This window comes from Bos javanicus, chromosome 29, assembly GCF_032452875.1.
Source record: "Bos javanicus breed banteng chromosome 29, ARS-OSU_banteng_1.0, whole genome shotgun sequence".
In the NCBI taxonomy this organism is placed as follows: domain Eukaryota; kingdom Metazoa; phylum Chordata; class Mammalia; order Artiodactyla; family Bovidae; genus Bos; species Bos javanicus.
Window position 1 is genome coordinate 32,700,030 of NC_083896.1, and position 24,080 is coordinate 32,724,109.

Genomic DNA, 24,080 nt, shown 5'->3' on the forward strand with positions numbered 1-24,080 from the left:
CTTGAATTCTTTGAAATAGCTGGTGGGCAGAAAGGTGCATTGAATGAAACAATGGGCTACTCTTGCAGTCTGAGACCTCAGGGAAGAAAACCTAAGAAATTAACTAGGGGCGGAGAACTTGATCAATACATCATCTAAAATTTGATTCCTACATTACTGCCCCTCATTTTACCCCATCTCTTAATTTATAATCACTATACCTAGAATAGCCTGCTCTGGAAGGTTAAACCCGAAGAACCCTTGGTTGCAATTCAATGAACTGTCCCAAAGAGTTCCATTTTATTTGTTTTATTCAGTTAAAGATGGTCTTCTTGTGTCATGAGTCACGCTTTTCGTTTCCAGGGTGACCACCCATCATTACACTTCCATTTCCATGACATTTATGCTTCAAATTTCTGTAGCAAAATCCTTCAGGCATATTTTAGAAAAAATCCCAATAGGTAGTGAGAAATGGAATATTTCCCGCCATATCCTGAACAAGGATGTCACAGTCACAGTGATGGCAGCCACCACAGAAGGTGAGCTGGTGAGCCCGGAGGGAACTTAGGAGGAAGAAGAATACCTGCCATCTAGTGGCCATCAGATTTCAGCCACTCCCTAAGGCGAGCGCTGAGGAACTCAGGGTGTGAAAACACAGGATACTTGCCCCAGATGGATGAGGTGCATATCAAGGGAACAATTTCAGTGAGCCCAGACTCTTGCATCTTCCCATACATAGAAAAACGCTAAATTCCTTACCTTGGGTTATCCAGTTTTCTTTAATTAACAATCTTTTGCTGTTCAGATTACCTGCCTTTTGTTGCAAAACTTTTATATCAACTGGCTCCTCTCCTCTCCTCGGAGTGGGTCACTTGAGATGCTGTCTCCCAGGCTTAAGGTCCTAAAAATTCCCCACCTAGTAAAACATAACTCTCAACTCTTAGGTTGTGGATATTTTTTCAAGTCCACCATGGTGACTTTTTCACTCACCATTTACAACACAGATCCGCAAAACATACACCCCTCCAAGATCTGTAGCCATAATTCTTTGGCTCACTTTTTCCTTCCTGACCTCTGAGTTGATTATAATAAGCATCGCCTTACTCACTGATTCCAGTGAGAGCTATAAATAGAAAAAAAGCCATGCACGAACGTTAATATCCTGTGGTTACATTAATACCTCACCATTATCTTTAAATGCCACACGGCCGAGGAGCAGGAGGTGCGAATGCAGGAAGCATCTCTGTCTGAACTTGGAGTGTGCACACCATCCTGGGAAAAGAAAAGCCTTTTCATCCAGATTAAGCCTCCACATCTTTTTCCCTGCTGGAGAAGAGTGATAACCACCTCCTGGAATGTCACAGAATTCTATGAGATTTCCTGGGAAGAGCCTCATTCAAAGTGGCGTCTCTGTAAAGACTGGCTCCTCTCCCTGGAAATCACAGGCCAGCTGCAGAGAAGGGAACCTTCTTTGTCCACCCTCCTATCCCCTCCGGTTTGCCCTTCCTTGAGCTAGCCTCCCATCCTAGCCTCCCCCACCGTTCACTCACTCCCTTCTCTTTCCTCGTCCTTTACTTCCCCATCTCGGTGTTCTCCACCCAATAACTGGCCTTCCAAGAACCTCTTGGGCCAAGGTACCTTTGGCTTCTGCACCTGAGGGCCTTGTTTCATGGCTGTCTCTCTGAGCAGGGCTGTCCCTGACTGTGAGGGCCTTCCACCTCCCCTGTCTGCTTCCTCCTTCTTTGCAACTGATCTCAGCCTTTTCTTCATTCCCTAATTCTCCTCGGATGTACGGAGCACATGCCCGGCACTGTGCAAGGTCTTTGCTCAGGGTTTGGGGTGGGGTTATGAGACACAACCAAGCCGTGCTTCATACCCATGCTCTGGCATAGGGCAGCCAGGCAGGGGCCCCTCCTGGTCCACAGGGTTCAGGTCCCTTTTGCTCCTGAGCACAGGGCAACAGGTCCAAGGGAGGGCTTAATTCAGAGGCCAGCCATGCTCAGAGCCCCATTGGGTCTGTCCGACTTCCTTGCTTGTTCAGCCACCACCATCAGTTGATCTTGGAGGGGAGGGGTCCCCTACCCTACCACTTGGACAGGGCAGCCAGAGGGTGAATGCAAAAGGCGTGTGTACACACACACACACACACACACACACACACACACGCGGGGCTTCCCAGGTGGCGTGAGTGGTAAAGAATCTGCCTGTTAATGCAGGAGATGCAAGAGACACAGTTTCGATCCCTGGGTCGGGAAGATCCCCTGGAGTCGGAAGTGGCATCCCATTCCAGGCAGAGGAGCCTGGTGTGTCACAGTCCATGGGGCTGCAGAGTTGGACAGGACTCAGCTACTGAGCACATGCACATATATACACCTATATACAATATATTGTGAATATACTAATGCAACATACTTTGTGTGTTGTATGTATATGCGGTGGGGCTGGGTTGAAGGAAGAGGATCGTATTGTCTTGCAAGACAAATGCCTCAGGGGAGGCCATCACACTTCCTCCAAGCAATGCAGGGTGACTCCCTTCAGATGGGGGTGGAAAGACTGACTCCCCGGGGATGAGGATTCTATTGCTGCTGTGGGTGGGGAGTTCTCTTTCCCTGGAAAAGATGACCTGAAGTCCCAGCTTCAGGAAGACCTCCTCCACTCCAACTCCTGATCCTATTCTTCCCCGACCAACGTCCTTACCTTGACAGCAGAGACTCCCAGGAGGCTGGGAGTTCTGCTTAGGGAGTAAGTCAGCAGGACGAGATCTGAATTGGACGCCCAGCTGTCTCTGCCCTGCAGCTCCAGGAGCTGAGATTCTCATCAGGGCACACCCACACACTCTCAGGTTTACCTGTGGCACTGAAGCTGGGAATTCAAAGCCCTGAGCTCATCCTTTTCTTTTTCCTTTGTCTAGTGATGTTAAGAGCAGCCAGATGAGGTTATTATATTCATTTCCAGAAATGTTTTCCAAAAAGTTCAAAAGTGTCATAGACACAGTGTCCTGTATCTTACTCGACTGTGCTGTGATTATTCGCTCAGTTGTGTCTGACCCTTTGCGACCCCATGGACTGTAGCCCTCTCCATGGGGACTCTCCAGGCAAGAATACTGGAGTGGGTTGTCATCCCCTTCTCCGGGAGATCTTCCCAACCCAGGGATCTTCCCAACCCAGGTCTCCCTCATTGCAGGTGGATTCTTTATGGTCTGAGCCAGTGACTAGGAGTATCCAATGCAGATGTTTCACACATCTTTGTAAATAGTTCATATCATGAACTATCATGATGCTGTCTCTCTACTTCTGGAAATAGAGTGATTAGCATTTTAAATTCTAATCAAATTAGAGAACCAATTCCAGAAACCCACAACCAATTCAGAAAACTCATCCTTCAAACTGTTTCTTTACCACCACTGTCAGAACCCACATCTGTATTAGTCAGGGTTCTCCAGAGGAATAGACCCAGCAGGGGACATGTGTGTGTGTGTGTGTGTGTGTGTAATTGGCTCATGTGATTATGAAAGCTGAGCAGCCCCATGACCTGCCATCTGCTGGTGATATTAATATAATTCAGTCTGAGTCCACTGTTTGGGAAGCCAAGGGAGCCAGTGGCATCAACCCCAGTCCCAGAGCAGGAGAGGATGATGTGGGAGGTCCCAGGTCATCAATGAGGCAGGAAAAATGGGTAGATTCCTCCTGTCTCTGCCTTTTGCTCTATTCAAGCCCTCACTGGACTGGAGGATGTCCGTTCACACTGGGGACGGCAGTCTACTTTATGGAGTCTGGTAGTTCACATGCCAATTTCATACCCAGAAACAATGCTTACTCTGGACTTTCTGTAGCTAGTCAAGTGGACACACAAAATTAACCATCACTATAAAAAGTGGACAGCTTCCGGTGATATTTAAGAGTTAAACTAGCAGGACCTGGTAAGGAATGAGAGAAGTGGACAGACTAGTGAGGGATGTAAAAACTGACTCCCTCTTTTGGGGCTTGAGCTACTGGATGAAAGTGGTAACTAGGGCAGTGGGGGTCTGGAGAGAAAAGGAGTGGAGGCAGACAGTTTAAGAGTTTTGATTTGTGTGCTGCTGTTTTAAAGATAATAGAGACTCAGCATGCTTAAATGCTGATGAGAAACATCAACCAAAGAAGAGAAAGCAGAGGATGCCCACCATTGAAGGGATCGTCAGAGGACCCCAGAAAAAAAGGGGAGGGTAGGATACTTAGTCGGAGAAGGCAATGGCACCCCACTCCAGTACTCTTGCCTGGAAAATCCCATGGACAGAGGAGCCTGGAAAGCTGCAGTCCATGGGATCGCTAAGAGTCAGACATGACTGAGTGACTTCACTTTCACTTTTCACTTTCATGCATTGGAGAAGGAAATGGCAACCCACTCCAGTGTTCTTGCCTGGAGAACCCCAGGGACAGGGGAGCCTGGTGGGCTGCCGTCTATGGGGTTGCACAGTAGCAGCAGGATGCTTAGTACAGTTGAGAAGCCCTCTTCACAGGACATTTGACTCTTTCCAGATTTTTCCCATTGCCTTCTTCTCCCTTCCCTTCGCCCCTATAAAATCTGTTCATCCTTCGTTGCCCAGATGAAAGGCAATTTCCTTTTTTTTCCCCCCAAACCAGACCTCCATCCTCCTCATCCCACTTAATGGGCAGGGGCTTTGTGACATTCATCACTCACACCAAATGATGGCTTTGTTCTCTGGATGTGCTGAATATCTACCAGCTGGCCTGTCCATCAAGGCAGCATTTCCTCTCCTTTATTGTGATTCCCTCAACACAAAACTCTGGTCTGATGTGAAAGATAATGGGGTTTTATGGCAGAAACGAACCCATACAGAAGTCAAGGTAAGGAGAACACCTCACAGCTCCCCTATGCACAACAGGACTCCAGCCTTTAAGTGATGTTCAGAGATGGAAGTCCTGCAAACAAGGTCCTCATTTCTCAGAAGGATGGTAGAGCTAAGCTACTGGCAATTAAGAAGTGCAGAAATTCCCCTAGTGGTCCAGTGGTTAGGAATCCACGCTTTCACTGCCAAGGGCACGGGTTCAATCCCTGGTCAGGAAACTAAAATCTCACAAGCCACACAACACAGTCAAAAAAAAAAGAAGTGCAAAACTAGAAAGCAGGATGGTGGACCTTAGAGACCCAGGGATGTTGACAGCATCCCTGGTTCCTGTCAACGTCCCCACTCCTCATTAAATGTGGCAAACTAAGATAGGAGCTAATCTCAGGAGCCATTAGAAGGTGCAAAGAAGGGACGAGGTGAGAACACCATGGAGTGGGCATGCCTGCCCTGCACAGGCATTAATCAGTTGCTCAGTGAAAATAGCAGGAAAGAAGCTTGGCAGGAGGGAGAGAGATAACTAGCCCCAGGAAGCAAAGAGCCCTCCCCTGGCTATGCCCAGGCAATGCTGACAGCAGGCATTTCTCACCTCCAGATGACTTGTTTTTCACATCCATCTTTGGAATTCTAGGAGCAGATTAGGAAATTGAGTTAATTTAGAAAGTTAATATATGTAAAGTGCTTAGAACAGTGTCTGAAACAAAGGAAGCATTGGTGTTTAATATAATAATGCAATAGCAAGCAGTAAACACTACTAGAACCCTTGACAAGCAAGAGCTAGAGTCAGAGAAACCTGGCTTGAATGAGGCAACTTCTAGTATCCCAGAGGTATCCACTAATAAGACACTTAGCCTCAGATTCTTTTTCATTTGAAAAATGAAGTTATTCCTGCCTACTGTGCAGGATTGTTGTGGAGATTACAGAAGAAACTACTGTGAAATCTCCTGAGCCCATCAGGAATTCACAAAGGAGGAGGCGTGTTCTCTCCATGGAAAGGATGGTCTTTAATAAACGCAGACCCTTCACTCTAAAAATCTCCCCCATAAGTCTCTGCAATAGTGAATTTATATATTAACTTGGTTGGGCTAAGGCACCCAGATATTGGGTCAAACATTATTCTGAATGTTTCTGTGAGGCTGTTTTTTATGAAATTGACATTTAAATCAGCAGACTTGGGTGTTTGGTTGTTGCTGTGTTTTTTCAGCTGAGCTGTGCTGCATGTGGGATCTTAATTTCCTAACCAGGGATCTAACTTGTGCCCCTTGCAGTGGCAGAGCAGAGTCTTAACCACTGGACCACCAGGGAAGTCCCATAAACCATGGCTTTTGAGCAAAGCAGATTGCCCTTTATAACATGGGTGGGCCTCTCCAGTCAGCTGAAGCACTGAACAGAGCAAGACTGAAAGCAAGGAATTCTGCAGCAAACTTGAGCTGGAATATTGTCTTCTTCCTGGGGCTCCAGCCTGCTAACCTACTCTGCAGATTTTGGATTTGCCAGCCAGGTAATCCCATGAGCAATTCTCTAAAATAAACCTACGCATACCTCCTATTGGTTCTGTTTACCTGAAGAACTCTAACACAGACAGAACTCCCTCTGGTTGTCAGATGGTGCAGACTGAGATTCCTTATCTCCCCAGCATTGCAGAACCAGCTGGAATGTCTGTCCTGAGGGCCAAGGAGTAGGAAAGGGGATGACTGCATTTCGAGTATCAGCGCTATCTGTCTGCCTGAGTTGGGCCCACACTGACGGTAACAATGGCAAACCTTTCATTACTAGGGCTCCAGGAAGAAAAGACCTCGAGAGAATTTATTTAGTCTTTGCAAAAGTATATGGTGTCCTCATTATTGACCAGACACTGTGCTAGACATGAGACCTTAAAAAGGATTATAATAAATTTAATGGAATCTGAAACACAATCCATTATAGGTACACAATAATTTATATTCCCAGAAAACAGAAAAAAAAACCCTTCAGACTTCAGAGATATAAAAATGGGAAAAAATGCATCTCAGAATGAATAAAGTAGGATAATTATGATAATAATAAGATGGCTAAGGCTTGCCATGTACAGGTACTGTTTTGAGCATTTTGTGTGTTTTAATTCTTTTAATACAGTCACTTATAAGATAGAAACCATCATCATCCCATTTAATGGATGAGGACACTGAGAATCAGACAGGGTAGGTGCCCTGCCCAGGTTCCTAAGTGGCGGAGCCAGGATTTGAACTCAGGCAGACAGGCTCCAGAATCCGTGCTCTCAACTACTCTGCAAGAACCATGGTTAGGAGATGGCTCATTTTGAATCTGTCCCATTGTCTATGGACCTGCTGAGCAGCCCATGGCTCATTCCAGAAAGTCCAGTGCCTGTCAATCAATTTGACTGTAAGTGACCACTCTTAAACATACCACTAGCTTTTTTTGAGAATTTCAGGTAAAATGTATCTACAGCCGCTCATGACTCTGTCACGAATCACTTGGCCAGAGGGCAATTTGAGGAGAGGACAGGCCTTAAGGCATCACATGTGGTTGTCTGAATTTATTTGTGGTGCTCAGTCACTCAGTTGTGTCCCACTCTTTGTGACCCCGTGGACTGTAGCCCACTAGGCTCCTCTGTCCATGGGGGTTTTGCAGGCAAGAATACTGGAGTGGGTTGCCATTTCCTTCTCCAGTGGATCTTCCTGACTCGGGGATCAAATCCACGCCTCCTGCATTGGCAGGCAGATTCTTTAACACTGTGCCACCTGGGAAGCCCTTGGATTTACTGAAAGGATATCAAATGACTTCATCTTCTCATGATCCTCACCCAGGAATTCACGGAGTAAGTGATTATCACACCAACCAGGAGCAGAACAGATGCTAAGGATCAAAGATCTGGACAAAATGCCCATTCCCGGCGGGCTCCCTGAACTTGAGGACACAAAACGAAAGACCTAACCCAGGAGATGTCGGAAGCAGAATATTAGGAAATGCCTTGCGGGGTACTTTCTGAGATGGTATATTCTTCTCTGATCGTTTTCTCCTGGGTATTCACGGCATCCTGGGGGCATCTCACCTCAGCAGAATGATGATGCTGCCATTCCGGTTCCCATGGAAACCAAACTGGGACAGAAGGAACAGAAGGCTCTTCAAGGTCATCAGAGCAAGGAGAGTGGAGACAAGGACAGCAAGGAACGGAGGTTCTTCCTCCCTCTCTTCCCTGAAACAGGTGGCTCTGTCAGCAACACGACCTTGGGGCCCCAGGCAGCAGTGCACAGTGGCCCAGGACAGGGGTGGGGGTGGGGGCTGCTCCTCCTGCCTCTGCTCCAGCCCTGCATCTGGTTTCCAGGAGACAGGAGATGTGTGCTGCAAGTTTGGGGGATGAATGAGCATCCTCGTGTGCCCCCCTACACCCTGACTCAGAGTCACTGAGTTTCCAGCACCATATTCATTATCAGCTTCAGGAAGAGGTCCTGGACTCCAGGACTGCCACTCTGAGGATCCCCTGGTCAGAAAACTCAGGGACCACAAGGATGCTGAACCATCTTCCTCCCGCCTGCCTTTCTCCCTAAGCTTCTCCACATGTCTGTCTGCTGCAGAACTCCCTCAGCCCTTCCTTGCTTAACATCCCCGCCCAAAACTTCTCCTTCCTTCTAAAAGCCTTAACAAAAGACCTTTCTGTCTCCCAGTCACCCAGGCTTCAGAGCAAGGCTGGCCATTCCCCTGGAGCTGTTTATCAGGTCTGGACACCCCCAGATCTGTCCAGGCCCAGAGTTGGGGAGTGGGGGAACAGGTCACCAAATGTGAGTACCCTGTCCTCGAGTCACGTGAGGCTGGGCATCCAGGTACAGAATTCAGAGACCCAGTGACTTAATGGGGACAGAGTTTTCTGGCAGTGACCGGCAAAGACAAGTCCATGCAGTCACTGCTCATTTTCATCAGGCTCCAGATTGTGCCGGGTGCCTGCGGCATCACCGTGGGGCTCTGGGTCTCCCATCAGCCCAGGCACTACCTCCAGACCCCATTGTCTGAAGCCTGAGCATCTCTGAACTTCCCTGGGAGATCCTTTCTGCTGAAATCGGCTTCTCCTCATTTGCCAGTTCTTAGGAGGTTAGAAAAAGTGCAGGATACAAACAGAAGTGGTGGTGGAAGCACAAGGGCAATAATGGTTATTATTGTTAGAGTTGGTTTATTCCCTCTACAGTTTTCCTTAGCTCACAGGGGGAAGAGGTCTATCCACTCAGAGTGAAATTGCAGGGCTGGGCTATTCTCACTCGTCTAGGAGATGCATTTACAAACTCAAAAGCTTAAAAAGGGTTTAGGAGAAGGGCTTGGGGTGGTGGGACTAGCAGTCAGCAACGAGCCGACCAGCCCTGTGACTTTAGGGACAGCAGGAGCCCGCTATTTCCACAATTGTAACTTGTGGGTTATCACGATTCTCTAAGGCTGCTTCCAGCTGTGAAATCTTATGCTTCTCTGGAAAGAAATTATATTAATGATTAACATTCACTTCTTCATCAGGGCCCAGGCTTAGAGCTGAAAGCTGCCAGCCTGAACCTAAACTCCCTGCACATCTACCCGGAGACCACATGTCAGCTGCCCAGATGGAGAGCTGCGGAGGGAGCCTCCTGGGGGCTAAAGCAGGGGAAATTCAGGAGGAGGAGGGGAAGGTGGGGAAGGAGATGTGGAAGGAGGGGGAGAGGGAGGAAGGGCAGGGGGAGGATATAAGGGAGGAGGAGGGAGAGCAGGGGGAGGGGAGAGGAGATGGCGGGGTGGTAATAATTTTGTGCCCATTTCACAGATGAGGAAAGTGAGGCCTAGAGAAGTGATGGGGGACCTAGAATCATAGCTAGGAGGATGGAGACATGATTTTGATGTCAACAGTTTGGCTTCTGAGTCCACCCTAAGAGGGCCTGCCTAGCCCTGTGGAGTCCCAGCGGGAAACAGACCACACCTTCCAACAGGGTGATTAGGGGATTTGGGTGACAGGGGAGCCCCCAGGACGGCACAGTCTCTGGAGCTGGGTGGGAGTTGGGGGGTCAGGGTGAGGGCAAGGTTACCCAACCCTGGGTGTGGGATGCAGCCGCCCGACCCTTGTGCAGGGAGGGTGCCTTCATCCCGCCATCAGGCACCCAAATAAAGAAAGAAATAAAAATGTTTTTAAAAGTTAAAAATAACAAAAATAAAAACTGGAGACAAGACAAGTGATTGCTGTAATACTCCAGGTGAGGAATGATGAGACTCTGAACTGAGCTACAAGCAGTGGGGCTACAGCTGTATAAGCAGGTGAACTCTGGAGTTTCCCACTTGAGTGATTCAGTTCATAAAGGATAATAAGGGTATTTCAAGGGAAATACAATTTGGAGAGGAAGAGTCTTAGTCACTTTAGACATGCTGAATTTGAGGAGCTTGTATGATACCCCACGGGGAACAGTCCAGCGGGAAGCTGGATGGAAGTTTGGACTCAGAAGGAAATTCTGAACAAAAGATACAGAGTAGTGGGGAAGGAAATCCTTGGCATGGATGTGATTTCTTAGGAAGAAAGTGAGGGCAAATAAAAAACCTGAGGACAAAATGTTTAGAAATATCAACATCAAAGTTGAGGCAGAAGAAAAGTTGCTTGATGAATGGGACTTTAAATTAGAGAAAGTAAAAAATAAAATTTTTTTAATGAAAAAATAAAATTAGAAATAGTAATTTTTTAATGTCCATTTTAGACCAATTTAAGGAGACCCTGGTTTGATTCCTGGCTTGGAAAGTTCCCCTAGAGAAGGGATAGGCTACCCACTCCAGTATTCTTGGGCTCCTCTGATGGCTCAGACAGTAAAAAAATCTGCCTACAATGTGAGAGACCTGGGTTTGATCCCTGGGTTGGGGAGATTCCCTGGAGGAGGGCATGGCAACTCACTCCAGTATTCTTGCCTGAGAATCCCATGGACAGAGGAGCCTGGCAGCCTAACAGTCCATAGAGTCATAGAGTTGGACACGACTGAGGGACTAAGCACAACACACATTTTAACAAGATGGAATGTTGGGGTAGATAGTGCTCAGTCACTCAGCTGCGTCAGACTTTTTGTGACCCCACAGATTGCAGCCCACCAGGTTCCTCCATTCATGGGATTTTCTGGGAGAGAAAACCGGAGTGGGTTGCTATTTCCTTCTCCAATAATTGATACATATCAATACAATTCTATTCAAGTACTATCCCAGGCTATTTAATAAATGTAGTCAGATGAATGCAATAAGCAGAGTTAAATGTTGCAGTTAGGTGTAGGAGGAGAGGCCTGAGGATTGAGCTGTTGGGAGTACAGCGTATGACCAAGAACAGTTCAGGTGATGCGGACACAGCTGAACCCTCTTCATTAAGGCTGGACACAAAGTGAAAGGCTTTCGGTAAAACTGCCTTCAGTAAGAAATGCCACCAGCCAATTCTTTCAGCCTTGAGTGTAAGAAAAATCAAACAGATATTTTGTAAGGAGAAAATGGAAACTGCTTTTCTATACCTCACATGCGAGTGGGGGCTGGAAGGATATTGGTTTAAGTGTCTCTTGGCTGGGAGCAAAATGGATTTTCCCCTTTCCTTTTTTATGTGTATGTGTTAGGCACTCAGTCATGTCCGACTCTTTGTGACCCCCATGGACTATAGACCACCAGGCTCCTCTATCCATGAAATTCTCCAGGCAAGCATCATGGAGTGGGTTGCCATTTCCTTTTCCATTTATGTGTATGTTGTTGCTAATAATTCACAAAGTATTTTCCTGTTTATACCTCAGTTCCCCCAAGTAAATGATTAACCATGATTACACATCAAGAAAACTAAGAACTTAAGCTTGAGAGCTTTACCATGTCCCAGAATTGGTTCTTAGTGCATTATTTTTTAAAAAAATGTTTTTGTGTTTATCGATTTGGCTGCCTCAGGTCCTAGTTTCAGCATGCTGGATCTTTGTTGCGGTACATGGACTCCCAGTTGTGGTATGAAGGTTTAGTTGCTCCGAGGCATGTGGGATCTTAGTTTTCTGACCAGGGATCAAACCCGCGATTCCTGCATTGCAAGGTGGATTCTTACCCACTGGACCACCAGGGAAGTCCCCTCAGTGCTTGATCGATCTCAACTCATTTGTTCTGCACAAGCATGTTATAAACTAGGAACACTCATCCTTACTTTATAGAAGAGTGAACAGAAGGCTAGGGAGGTCCACGGACTTAACGAGAGTCATCCAATGAAGACACCAACGTAAGAACTCATGCCCAGGCAGTCTATGTCCCGTGTCTGTCCCCTTGTCTAGCATTTTATACCACTTCTAGTTCATAGGTCCCAGTGACTGTTAATAAATAGAAGCCACTTAGATTACACAGTTACTTTTGACTTTCTCAGAGGGAATCCAAGGTAATCAACAACTAGGAATTGCCATGAGGGTTTCTGATAAATAATCAGTGAAACAGAATAACTCATAAATGTTCTCTCTTGCTGTTAGGCTCTATAATATATGTACATTTCATTACATGACCCTATGCATATTTATCACTTTAGATGGTTTTCACCTCTCTGGTTTTAGCTAGATTATAAATTCTCTGAGGCTAAAAGTACAGACTCCTAATATTCAGAGCCTAGCCCAGGAAAGCAGTGAAAATCTATTGATGCATTTTAAATGAATGATTCAGGTAATGAAGGGGAGCTTGAAAGAGCTTCTTTCAGTCACATAAATATTTTTCAGTTGTTTTCCAAATAGCCCGAGTTTGGAAGTCAAAATCTAAAATATGTTTTAGGGCTTGGTATTTTTTAGAAGATATTTTAAATACATTATTTATGACTTCAAGAGAAATGTATCCATAAAGACATAATTCATTTTGAAAGGACCCCATGGAAACTATAGTATTAAGAACTTTTTTTAAAAAAAGAAAAGAATAAAATTTCTTACTTGAGCTAGTTTCTAAATCAAAGAGCTACAAGTGAAGGCTGCCTGTGGTCCAAAGTTACCCCAAACTCTTGAACCAGCATACTGAATGCTCCTCTCTTTCTTTCCATCAAGGATATACTCGAGTACAACCCCTGCCTACTGGAAATATCTGATGTGAGATGTTAAAGAATAAACACTGGTGACTGGAGCCACTCTGCTGAAAGTCCTAAGAGGGCTTCTGTTCTTGGTAAAGGAGAGCCAGTAGTTTAGAAGAACAGTCCAGCTGAGAACAAACATGAAAGATGGACAAAAATCTTAAAAAAGCAAGCTTCTCTCATATCAGAAACCCGACGCACTGCTGGCAAGAATGTAATGTGGTACAGCTACTTTGGAAAGGCATGACAGTTCCTCAGAAAGTTCAGCACCAGGTCACCATGTGACCCAGTGATTTCCACTCCCCAAAGAAGTGAGAAGGTGTGTCCTTAGTAACATTATTCATAATAGCCAAGAGGTGAACATGACCCAAATGTCCATCAAGAATGTATAAACAAAATGTAGTATTTCCATACCACGTACTCTCATTTGGCCACAACAAGGAATCAAAGACTGATAGATGCTCCAACATGGATGAACTTTATAAGCATGCTATGAAGCTAGAGACAGAGATCTCGTATTATGTGATCCCACTTATATGAAATGTCATAATAAGCATTTCATAGAGACAGAAATTCGATTAATGGATGCTTAGGATCAAGGGAATTGGTAGGTGAGAAAGGATACAGGGCTTCTTTCTGAGGTGGTGAAAATAATCTAAAATTTATTGTGGTAATAGGTGCATAACTCTATGAATATAGTAAAAACCACTGAATTGTACTCTTTAAATGGGTGAATTGTATTACATGTGAATCGTATCTCAATAAAGGTATTAACAGAAAAAACAAAGAAAAAAACTGCTCTCAAAGGCACTGTTAGCTGTTGGTAGTAAGTTAACAAGATCATGATAAGTTACTGGGAGAAGACCTAGGACAGAGAGCGGAAGCCCAGAGAGGTAAGCGTGGCATATGGGGCCACGTCCCCTTTCGGAGTATGTGTTGGTTCTACAGGAGCTGGTGAACGGCACATCGCATATTGCAGGTGGCACATTGCTGGGCTTACTGCCCCTGAGTGGGAGTGTGAGCTCATCAGAGCAGGGATGAACTGCATCTAGGAGAGTGACCTGATGAAGCCAGATCTCCTTGGGCTGGGAAAGTCTGCCCTAGGAGCAAACTTAACATACCAGGTTGTTCTCAGGGGGACTTCAGTTCAGCTTCAAGCTCTCTCCATGTCTGGAGCTGGATTCAGAAACTTCAATTGTTGGCATCCCTAGATACATAGCAGAAATGAGCATAAATCCCTTCTGGAGGAAGATGATATCATTCAAGTCCTCAAGTTATTTTAGCAAACAATTTTTCAAAAAAGAATCAGTTCAGTTCAGTTGCTCAGTTGTGTCTGACTCTTTGCAACCCCATGGCCTGTAGCATACCAGACTTCCCTGTCCATCATCAACTCCTGGAGCTTGCTTAAACTCGTATCCATCAAGTCTGTGATAACAAGAAATAACTAGCACACAATAAGAAAATAAGCTAAGAGAAAAAAAATAGGCTGTAGAAACAGACATAGAGGGACTACAGAAATAGGAGTTATTAGATACAGACTTTAAAATATCTATGCCTGTGACCCAGCAATCCCATGATGTGGCACACAAACAGAAAATCATGACTCAAAAAGACACAGGCACTGCAATGTTCGCTGCAGCACTATTTACAATACTGAGGATATGGAAGCAACCTAAATGTCCATTGACAGATGACTGGATAAAGAAGATGTGGTACATATACACAATGGAATATTACGCAGCCATAAAAATGAACAAAACTCATTTGTAGAGACAGGGATAGACCTAGAGACCATCATACAGAGCGAAGTAAGTCAGAAAGAGAAAAACAAATTTCATATATTAACACATATATGTGAAATCTAGAAAAATGGCACAGATCATCTTATTTGCAAAGCAAAAGTAGAGACCCAGACAGAGAGAACAAATGTGTGGATACTAGGAGGCAAAGGGGTAGGTAGTGGTGAAAGGAATAGAGAGACTGGAACTGATACATATTCACTATTGATACCATGTGTAAAATATATAGGAGCTTCTCTGGTGGATCAGATAGTAAAGAATATGCCTGCAGAGAAGAGGGATCCAAGTGGTGGGACTGACGCCATGGCCGCGAGACATGAAGGTCTCCTCGCCGCGCCCCCCAACCCCCCGCCAGCCCCCGGGGTCCAGGCTCGACCTCGCTGTCTGCTTCCCCAGCCCCTATGGAGAAGACGGAGCTGATCCAGAAGGCCAAGCTGGCTGAGCAGGCCGAGCACTACGACGACATGGCCACCTGCATGAAGGCCATGACGGAGCAGGGCGCCGAGCCGTCCAACGAGGAGCGCAACCTGCTGTCGGTGGCCTACAACGTGGTCGGGGGCCGCCGGTCCGCCTGGAGGGTCATCTCCAGCTTCGAGCAGAAGACTGACACCTCGGACAAGAAGTTACAGCTGATCAAGGACTACTGGGAAAAAGTGGAGTCCAAGCTGAGGTCCATCTGCACCACGGTCCTGGAATTGTTGGATAAGTATTTAACAGCCAATGCAACTAATCCAGAGAGTGTCTTCTATCTGAAAATGAAGGGAGATTACTTCCAGTACCTTGCTGAAGTTGCTTGTGGTGATGATCGGAAGCAAACAATAGATAATTCCCAAGGAGCTTACCAAGAGGCTTTCCATATAAGCAAGAAAGAGATGCAACCCACACACCCCATCGGGCTGGGGCTGGCTCTTAACTTTTCTGTGCTCTACTATGAGATCCTCAATAACCCAGAACTGGCCTGCACACTGGCTAAAACGGCTTTTGATGCGGCTATTGCAGAACTCGACACACTGAATGAAGACTCGTGCAAAGACAGCACCCTCATCATGCAGCTGCTGAGAGACAACCTCGCATTATGGACATCAGACAGTGCAGGAGAAGAACGTGATGTGGCAGAAGGGGCAGAAAACTAAGTGCATACAGGGTGTCATCTTTCTTCCCCTTGAAACCTTTTTACTAAAACATCTCCATTCCTTATTCCATTTGGATTTCCTATAGCAAAGAAACACATTCATGTGTATGGAATCAACTGTTTATAGTCTTTTCACACTGCAGCTTTGGGAAAACTCCATTCCTAGATTTGTGTTTGTCTTAGCCTTCCTGCTGTGCAGTTACTGCTGTAGAGAAGTATTAATAGCTTCATTTCATACAAACATAAGTAACTTCCAAACACATGTAGAAGACTAAAAATGTATCTGGTATTGAAGTAATCTGAACCAGTTCTGCAAGTGACTGTGTTTTGTACTGTGAAGGTCTGAAAATGTAGCTAATTACAATTTAAAGAGTGTTCTACCTAACTTCCGGAGAAGGCAATGACACCCCACTCCAGTACTCTTGCCTGGAAAATCCCATGGATGGAGGAGCCTGGAAGGCTGCAGTTCATGGGGTTGCTGAGGGTCGGACACAACTGAGTGACTTCACTTTCACTTTTCACTTTCATGCGTTGGAGTAGGAAATGGCAACCCACTCCAGTGTTCTTGCCTGGAGAATCCCAGGGACGGGGGAGCCTGGTGGGCTGCCATCTATGGGGTCGCAAAGAGTCGGACACGACTGAAGTGACTTAGCAGCAGCAGCTACATAACTTCTTAATTTCCCTTACTCTTCTTCAGAGATTTCCTTTCAGTAAGCAACTTTTCCATCCCCTTAATGTATTCCTTTTTAGTAGGAATCCAGAAGTATTAGATTGAATGGACAAGCATTTGACATTTTGGGGCTGGGGGATCACAAATTAAAATGCCTCCTGTATCATATGTGATGGAGGTCTTGTGTATCTGTGACAACAGGGAGTTTCCTTATTCATTCTTCATTTGCTGCTGTTTAAGTTGACAACTTCCCTTCCCAATAAAAACTTACTTACACCTCCTGCCTTTGTAGTTCTGGTATTCACTTTACTATGTAATAGAAGTAGCATGTTGCTGCCAGAATACAACCGTTGCTTTTGGCAAATTAAAGTGCATGTCATTTCTTAATACACTAGAAAGGGGGAAAAAGGCACACAGTCCAGTGTAAAACATTAGTACTTTTCCATGCAGATTTGTGCACATGTGAGAAGGTGTCCAGTTTGTCTAGTGATTGTTATTTAGAGAGTTGGACCACTGTTGTATGCTGCTAATCATTGACTGTAGTCCCAAAAAAGCCTTGTGAAAATGTTATGCCCTATGTAACAGCAGAGTAACATAAAATAAAATTACATTTTATAAACCAAAAAAAGAAAAAAAAAAGAATATGCCTGCAATGCAGGAGCCCCAGGCTGGATCCCTGGATCAGGAAGATCCCCTAGAGAAGGGAAGAGAGGGCTGTCTGCTCCAGTATTCTTGCCTGGAGAATTCCACAGATGAAGGAGCCAGTGAACTACAGTCCTTGGGGTCACAGAGTCGGACCCGGCTGACTGAATAACTAACACACACAAAAAATAGGTAACTAATGAGAAGCAATTCAACTCAATGCTCTGTGGTGACACAAACAGGAAGGAAATTCAAAAAAGAGGGCATATATGTATATGTATAGCTGATTTTTCTCCGGTGGCTCAGTGGTTTAGAATCTGCCTGCCAATGCAGGAGATGTGCTTTCCATACCTGGGCCATGAAGATCGCCTGGAGGAGGAAATGGCAACCCACTCCAGTATGCTTGCCTGGAAAAATCCCATGGACAGAGGAGCTTGGCGGGCTACAGTCCATGGGGTCACAGAGTCAGACACAACTGAGCATGCACACAGGCTACACAGATGATTGCTTACAGTAGAAATTAACTCAGTATTGTAAAGCAACTGTGAAAGTGAAAGTCGCTCAGTTGTGTCCGACTCTTTGCAACCCCATGGACTATACAGTCCATGGAATTCTCCAGGCCAGGATACTGGAGCGGGTAGCCATTCCCTTCTCCAAGGGATCTTCCCAACCCAGGGGTCGAACCCAGGTCTCCCAATTTGCAGGTGGGTTCTTTACCAGCTAAGCCGCTAGAGAAGACCAAGAATACCAGAGTGGGTAGCCTATCCCTTCTGTAGCTGATCTTCCTGAGCCAGGAATTGAACTGGGGTCTCCTGCATTGCAGGCAAATTCTTTACTACTACTACAAAGTCACTTCAGTCATGGCCGACTCTGTGCAACCCCATAGATGGCAGCCCACCAGGCTCCCCCATCCCTGGGATTCTCCAGGCAAGAACACTGGAGTGGGTTGCCATTTCCTTCTCCAATGCGTGAAAGTGAAAAGTGAAAGTGAAGTCGCTCAGTCATGTCCGACCCTCAGCGACTGCATGGACTGCAGCCTTCCAGGCTGCTCCGTCCATGGGATTTTCCAGGCAAGAGTACTGGAGTAGGGTGCCATTGCCTTCTCGGGGCAAATTCTTCACCAGCTGACTTATCAGGGAAGCCAAAAAAGTAACTATACTCCAATAAAAATTAAGAAAATAAATAAAATTTAAAAAGATCCCACGTAGAAGTTCAAAGATATAGTAATGAATGAGCAATGAAAATGATAAATGAGTGAATCTAAATGACTATCCAAACGTTTGATTTATAATAAATACGGAATTGATGAACTTTGGGAACAGGAAAATTTTCTTAATAATTGGTGTTAGACAATTATATCCATATAGAAAAAAAATGCTAAACTGACCCCATATCATATTATATGGAAAAATCAATTCAGCTATATTGTGAGTTACAGTATAAAAGGTAAAACAGTAAAATTTCTAAATTTGCGACCTCATGGTACGGAATGACTTTTTAAATAGGACATAAAATTCACCAACCATAAATGAAAAATTGATAAACCTGACTACATAAAATTAAGACTTTATTCCTCAAACTGTATCATTAAGAGAGTGAAACAAGCCACAGGCATGGCTCTTGGCCCCACGGAACTGTTGGGCTTGGGAAAGCTAGAACCACCTGTTCTAGATCACACTTATGTTTCCAGCCCTTTGTAAACCTAAAAGCTCAATTCAGGATGGGAAAGTCTGCAAACTTTGTTCCCCTAATCCAAACCAAAGAAGCCTGGGAATATATGGGGGGTTAAGTTGGGGGCTGCTCAGTATCTCAGTTTGGAGGCTGTCTTTTCCCTCAGGCTAAGAGAAACAGTGAAGGAGGCTGCACACATGTGGGTTGTAAAGTGCCCTCGCTTTTTCCTTCCCTGTGAGGCTAGATGAGCTCCCGACAGGCCAGGAAGTGGTGGTCAGAGAGCGCTGGTTCTAGAATGAGCCTGGGGGATGACACCTAAGAACAATGGTGTCTAAATCATGGATGAAACTGATTCTTCTGGGGAGTTCCTTTTAAAAATACAGGTTCTTACGGTTGCCAGCAGAGGTGGTGGGAAGGATGAGGGAAGGGATAGGTAGGGAGTTTGGAATGGACATGTACACGCTGCTATATTTAAAATGGATAACAAACAAGGCCCTACTATATAGCACTGGGAACTCTGCTCAATGCTTTGTGGTAACCCAGATGGAAGAGGGGTTTGGAAAGAATGGATCCATGTATATATATGGCTGAGTCCCTTCACTGTTCACCTGAAACCATAACAACATTGTTAATCAGCTATTGCTGTTGTTCAGTCACTAAGTCACGTCCATCTCTGTGGCCCCATGGACAGCAACACGCCAGGCCCCTCTGTCCTCCACTATCTCCCAGAATTTACTAAAACTCATGTCCATTAAGTCGGTGATGCCATCCAACCATCTCATCCTCTGTCACCCTTCTCCTCCTGCCCTCAATCTTTCCCAGCCTCAGGGGCTTTCCCACTATACCCCAATAAAAAATAAAAAGTTTTTTTTTTAAAAAGTTCTCTGGCCATCAAAGAGACAATTCATTTAGTGGTGCATAGAAATTTATATTAAAAAAAAAACTCGGCAGGGAATTCTGATGTGGTGTCTAGGTTTGGACTCTGCTGAAGCTCAGAAACCCTTCCAGGACTCAGCCTATGAAAATGGAGACGTCTGTCTCCAAGCGTTTATGCCATTTCCTAAAAATAGCAGTAAACAATATCTGAGGATTGAAAACCACAAAATCATCCTTAGAAATTATCAAGTCTCCTAATGGAAACAACCTCTCCCTAGCGTTTTTGGGACAGAGGTTTCATCCAGGTGTCACAGCTCTAGTCTCACCCTCCTGTTCTCATGGCTGGCTCTTCATATCAGCTCGCCAGTCTCTGAGGCCGGGTCCGTGCCCTTGTGGAAGTGGGTGAGAAGAGCGAGAAAGCAGCCCAGGGAGCATCCAGAGGTCCCAGCCGCCCTGGCCCACACACAGGACACTTTCGAGGAATCAGCGCGTCACCAGCGCCATCTGGTGGCTTCTTTGAAATCCTGCTCTCCAGGCCGTAGGAAGATCAGGTCTCAGCGTCTAGAGATGCCTACTGGTTACGAAGGCAGCTCTTCCCCGTAGGACTGTGCGTGGCCAAAACAGGAGTTTTGTAGAGTTATTGTTTCTATGACCCCTTTCTTTCTTTTTTTTTAAATTTGATTTTAATTGAAGGATAATTTCTTTAGAAGGTTGTGTAGGTTTCTGCTGTACAATAACATGAATCAGTTGTAAGTATATGTATGTCCCCTCCCTCTTGAATCTCCCTCCCTCCCTCCATCCCACCCACCTAAGTCATCACAGAGCATTGAGCTTAGCTCCCTGGGTTATATAGCAGCTTCTTATTAGCTATTTTACACACGGTGGTGTGTATGTCTCAATGCTACTCTCTCAATTCGTCCCACCCGCTCCTTCCCCTGCTGTGCCCATGTCTGTTCTCTATGTCTGCGTCTCTATTCCTGCCCTGTAAATAAGTTTATCAGTATTATTTTTCTAGATCATAATATATATGTGCATTCATATGCAATATTTATTTTTCTCTGACTTACTTCACTCTGTATAGCAGACTCTAGTTTCATCCACCTCAGTTCAACTGACTCAAATTCATTCCTTTTAAAGGCTGAATAATATTCCACCATGGCTTCCCTGATAGCTCAGTTGGTAAAGAATCTGCCTGCAATGCAAGAGACCCTGGTTTGATTCCTGGGTTGGGAAGATCTGCTGGAGCAGGGATAGGCTACCCACTCCAGTATTCTTGGGCTTCCCTTGTGGCTCAGCTGGTAAAGAATCCGCCTGCAATGCGGGAGACCTGGGTTCAATTCCTGGGTTGGGATGATCCCCTGGAGAAGGAATCGGCTACCCACTCCAGTATTCTGGCCTGGAGAATTCCATGGACTGTATAGTCCGTGGGGTCTCGAAGAGTCGGACACGACTGAGCGACTTTCACTTTTCCACCATGTATATGTACCACAACTTCTTTAACCCTTCATCTGTGGATGGACATGTAGGTTGCTGCCATGTCCTGGCTAATGTACGTAGTGCTGCAATAAACACTGGGACACATGTGTCTTTTTGAATTGTGGTTTTCTTAGGGTACATGCCCAGTAGTGGGATTGCTGGGTCATATGGTAGTCTTTTTCTTTAACAATTTTCATTCATTCATTCAACAAGCCTATTTGCATCCATACTGTGTGTCAAGGAATCGTAGGGCTTAGAAATCAGTGAAGGGATGCAGACAATTCATAGGCAAAAACTACAAACCTTTTCTGAATAAGTGCTATTTAGAGAACTAAGAGAATGAGTGGATCAAGTGGTCTTGAACTGAGTCATCAAGGAAGGCTCTCTGCTGGAGTGAGAACCCGGTGAAGAGAAATGGCCTCCTGTGAGAAGGGCATCCTTGGCTGAGTGTACGGCTTGGGCAGGGAACCTGGGCTCGGGACAGAAAGCAAGGGCTTTCTGCACTACCCGTCTCCCTCTGAAGTTTCCTTTTAACCACCAAATAACGTCTTGCATCTATCTCTACCGGTCAAGATTCTCTTCCTGCAAGATACATGTCAATTATGTGAAACCCTCCAGTTTTATAGAAAGGTTGACCCAACTGATTAAATTCTTAGTGATATAGTTCTATAACAGAACCCTCTCTTCCTTAATTCTGCACAATCTTGCACCATCTTATAATACAAAGCCTGGACCACTTTTACTGGGTACTTGCTCTCCTGCTCTGCCCTTTAGGGATATTATCTACTTTAGTTCTCACAGCAACCCCAAGTGGTAGGTACTATTATTATTATTCCCATTTTAGAGATGAGAAAGCCATGGCTTAGTATGAATTTTAGAAAGGCTTAGTAGTTAAGGGTTTTAGAATTTGTAGCCGTTAGGATTCAATTACTCAACTCTAAAGTCTTTTATTCGAACATAAGCTTGTCAGGAGTACCCGGGTCTGACTCTCAGCTCCCTCACTCTTCGCTAGCTGTATAGCAGTGGTGATGGGTTTAACCTCGGTGCGCTTTGGCTTCATCTGTAAACTAATGGGGAACAGATGAGTTCATAGCCGCACAAGGCTTACAGCAGCGACTGGTCCTGTACTATGTGGTAATAAGCACAGTGGCACCATGGGCTGTTCGAAACACTTCTGTACTATTGCCCGCAGTTGATAAAATACACAAAACCGAAGAGTCAAGTATGTGACTTATGTGCTGGTAGTTCTTGTACATGTTTTGATGAGAAAGGCAGGCAGATCACTTGGTTCAAAGTGTTATTTCTGTTATCCCTTAATACAGTATTTGAGTTGACTGTGTGAATAGCAATACGCATGAACTGCACTTCCTAACAGCTTGAATGTTTCACAACTGAGACTTGACTATGTAACCGTATGATAGGAGACAGTGGTATAGACCCTGCCTGTGTAAGTGTATACTGGGAGGCAATGGTACAGACCTTGACCATGTAGGTGTATAATAGGAGACAGTGTTATAATCAGTCATGAGCATCTTACCAGTTTTAGAGAATGCTTTTTTTTCTGTATTGCTTGTCAGGTCAATTAGACCTAATTTTTCTATCTTTCATTGCTATAAATAATTGAACCTGGGCTTAATATTTATTCACAGGGATAGAGAAATTAATGATAAACTTCTGGAATCACTAAAGAGATGGGGAACCATGGTGTGAATGAGAAAAAGTGGCAAAGCTCTAGAAACTAGAACCGGTTTCCCTCTGACAGGGGCCCATTCCATCTGCTGTCAAGTACGTCTCCACCACCTGTGCTAGAATCAGCCAATGGTGGCTAAAACTGTAGATTCCTGGGTCCAACCCCAGACCCACCAGACTGTCTGGTGGTTGCCTAAGGAGTCTTACATTTAACTGCCCTCCAGCTGATTTATACGGAGTCTAAAGTTTGAGAAGTATCTGCCCAGTTTAAAGCATGAACATGTGACTGAGAACTCTCAGGATGTTTTGCAAGATGTTTTTAGGAAACGGGAAAAAGGGCATTAACTGAATGGCTGTGTGACAACTTAAGTTTTATGTGCCTGGCACTCCTTTCTCTCTTCCCCCTGAGTTCATGGAGGAGCTGGATGTGTTCTGTGGGTTAGCATTCCTCTCTGCGGAGCTGTAGCGTGGAAAATGCCATTGTGTCTAATCATATTGCGTTCTCACAAAAGGTCAAATGTAGGGAGAACTCTTAAGTCTGTTTTATTCTCCCTTCTAAGCATCTTACACAATAATCTCATCTTCCGAAACCTGGCTACCCAAGTACCTTATTAGGAGAAAAGAATCAGAGGCTCTAGGTAATGAAATACAGATGATGCAAAGCCCCAATCTTTCAGAATTTTGCTCACCATTTTGACAAGCTTATTTATTTTGAATGGTTATTTAGAGGAAGTCTGACAGGTAGCATGTAGACAGTGGCAGGAAGTAATGTCAGAAAGGAGGATTTAGGAAATAAAAAAAAAACTACAAGACCGTGATAGGACTCTTTTATGTATAGACTGGCATGACAGAACATTTGGTATGCGTAGAAGCAAACACTTTTTATCTCAGTGTGTCCTGACCACATCACTATCTTATGGGACAGTGATCCACAGGTGTAAATGATGAGTCCTTAGGCATACTAACAGCAAAAGAAGTTTGTGGCTTGAAATATACTCTGAAAATACTATAATTAAATATTTAAAATAACAAATCTCAATTTTCTTTTTAAGATACACATTCTTAATTATGCAATTATGTGAGAAACATGGCAACTAAAATGTCTTATTTCAGGTGGTTGCAGGTACTCGAAGTTTTAATGCAACAAGGAGTCAATATTACTATAGTCTGCCCTTTTCCCGTAGAACCACAAAAGAAAATTTCAAACACCACCAATGTATTTACCACTGATTTCTCAGTGATAAGTAAATATACATTTTAAGAGGAGGGTA

General features: G+C 44.9%; 1 protein-coding gene across 1 annotated transcript; it reads left to right on the top strand.

Moving 5' to 3' along the window:
• Positions 1–14,991: 14,991 nt before the first annotated feature.
• LOC133241210 (14-3-3 protein theta-like) lies at positions 14,992–16,080 on the top strand. Its single transcript, XM_061406425.1, has one exon. It carries the CDS (start codon positions 15,055–15,057, stop codon positions 15,784–15,786), a length of 732 nt encoding a protein of 243 aa, XP_061262409.1. The 5' UTR covers positions 14,992–15,054; the 3' UTR covers positions 15,787–16,080.
• Positions 16,081–24,080: the final 8,000 nt, after the last annotated feature.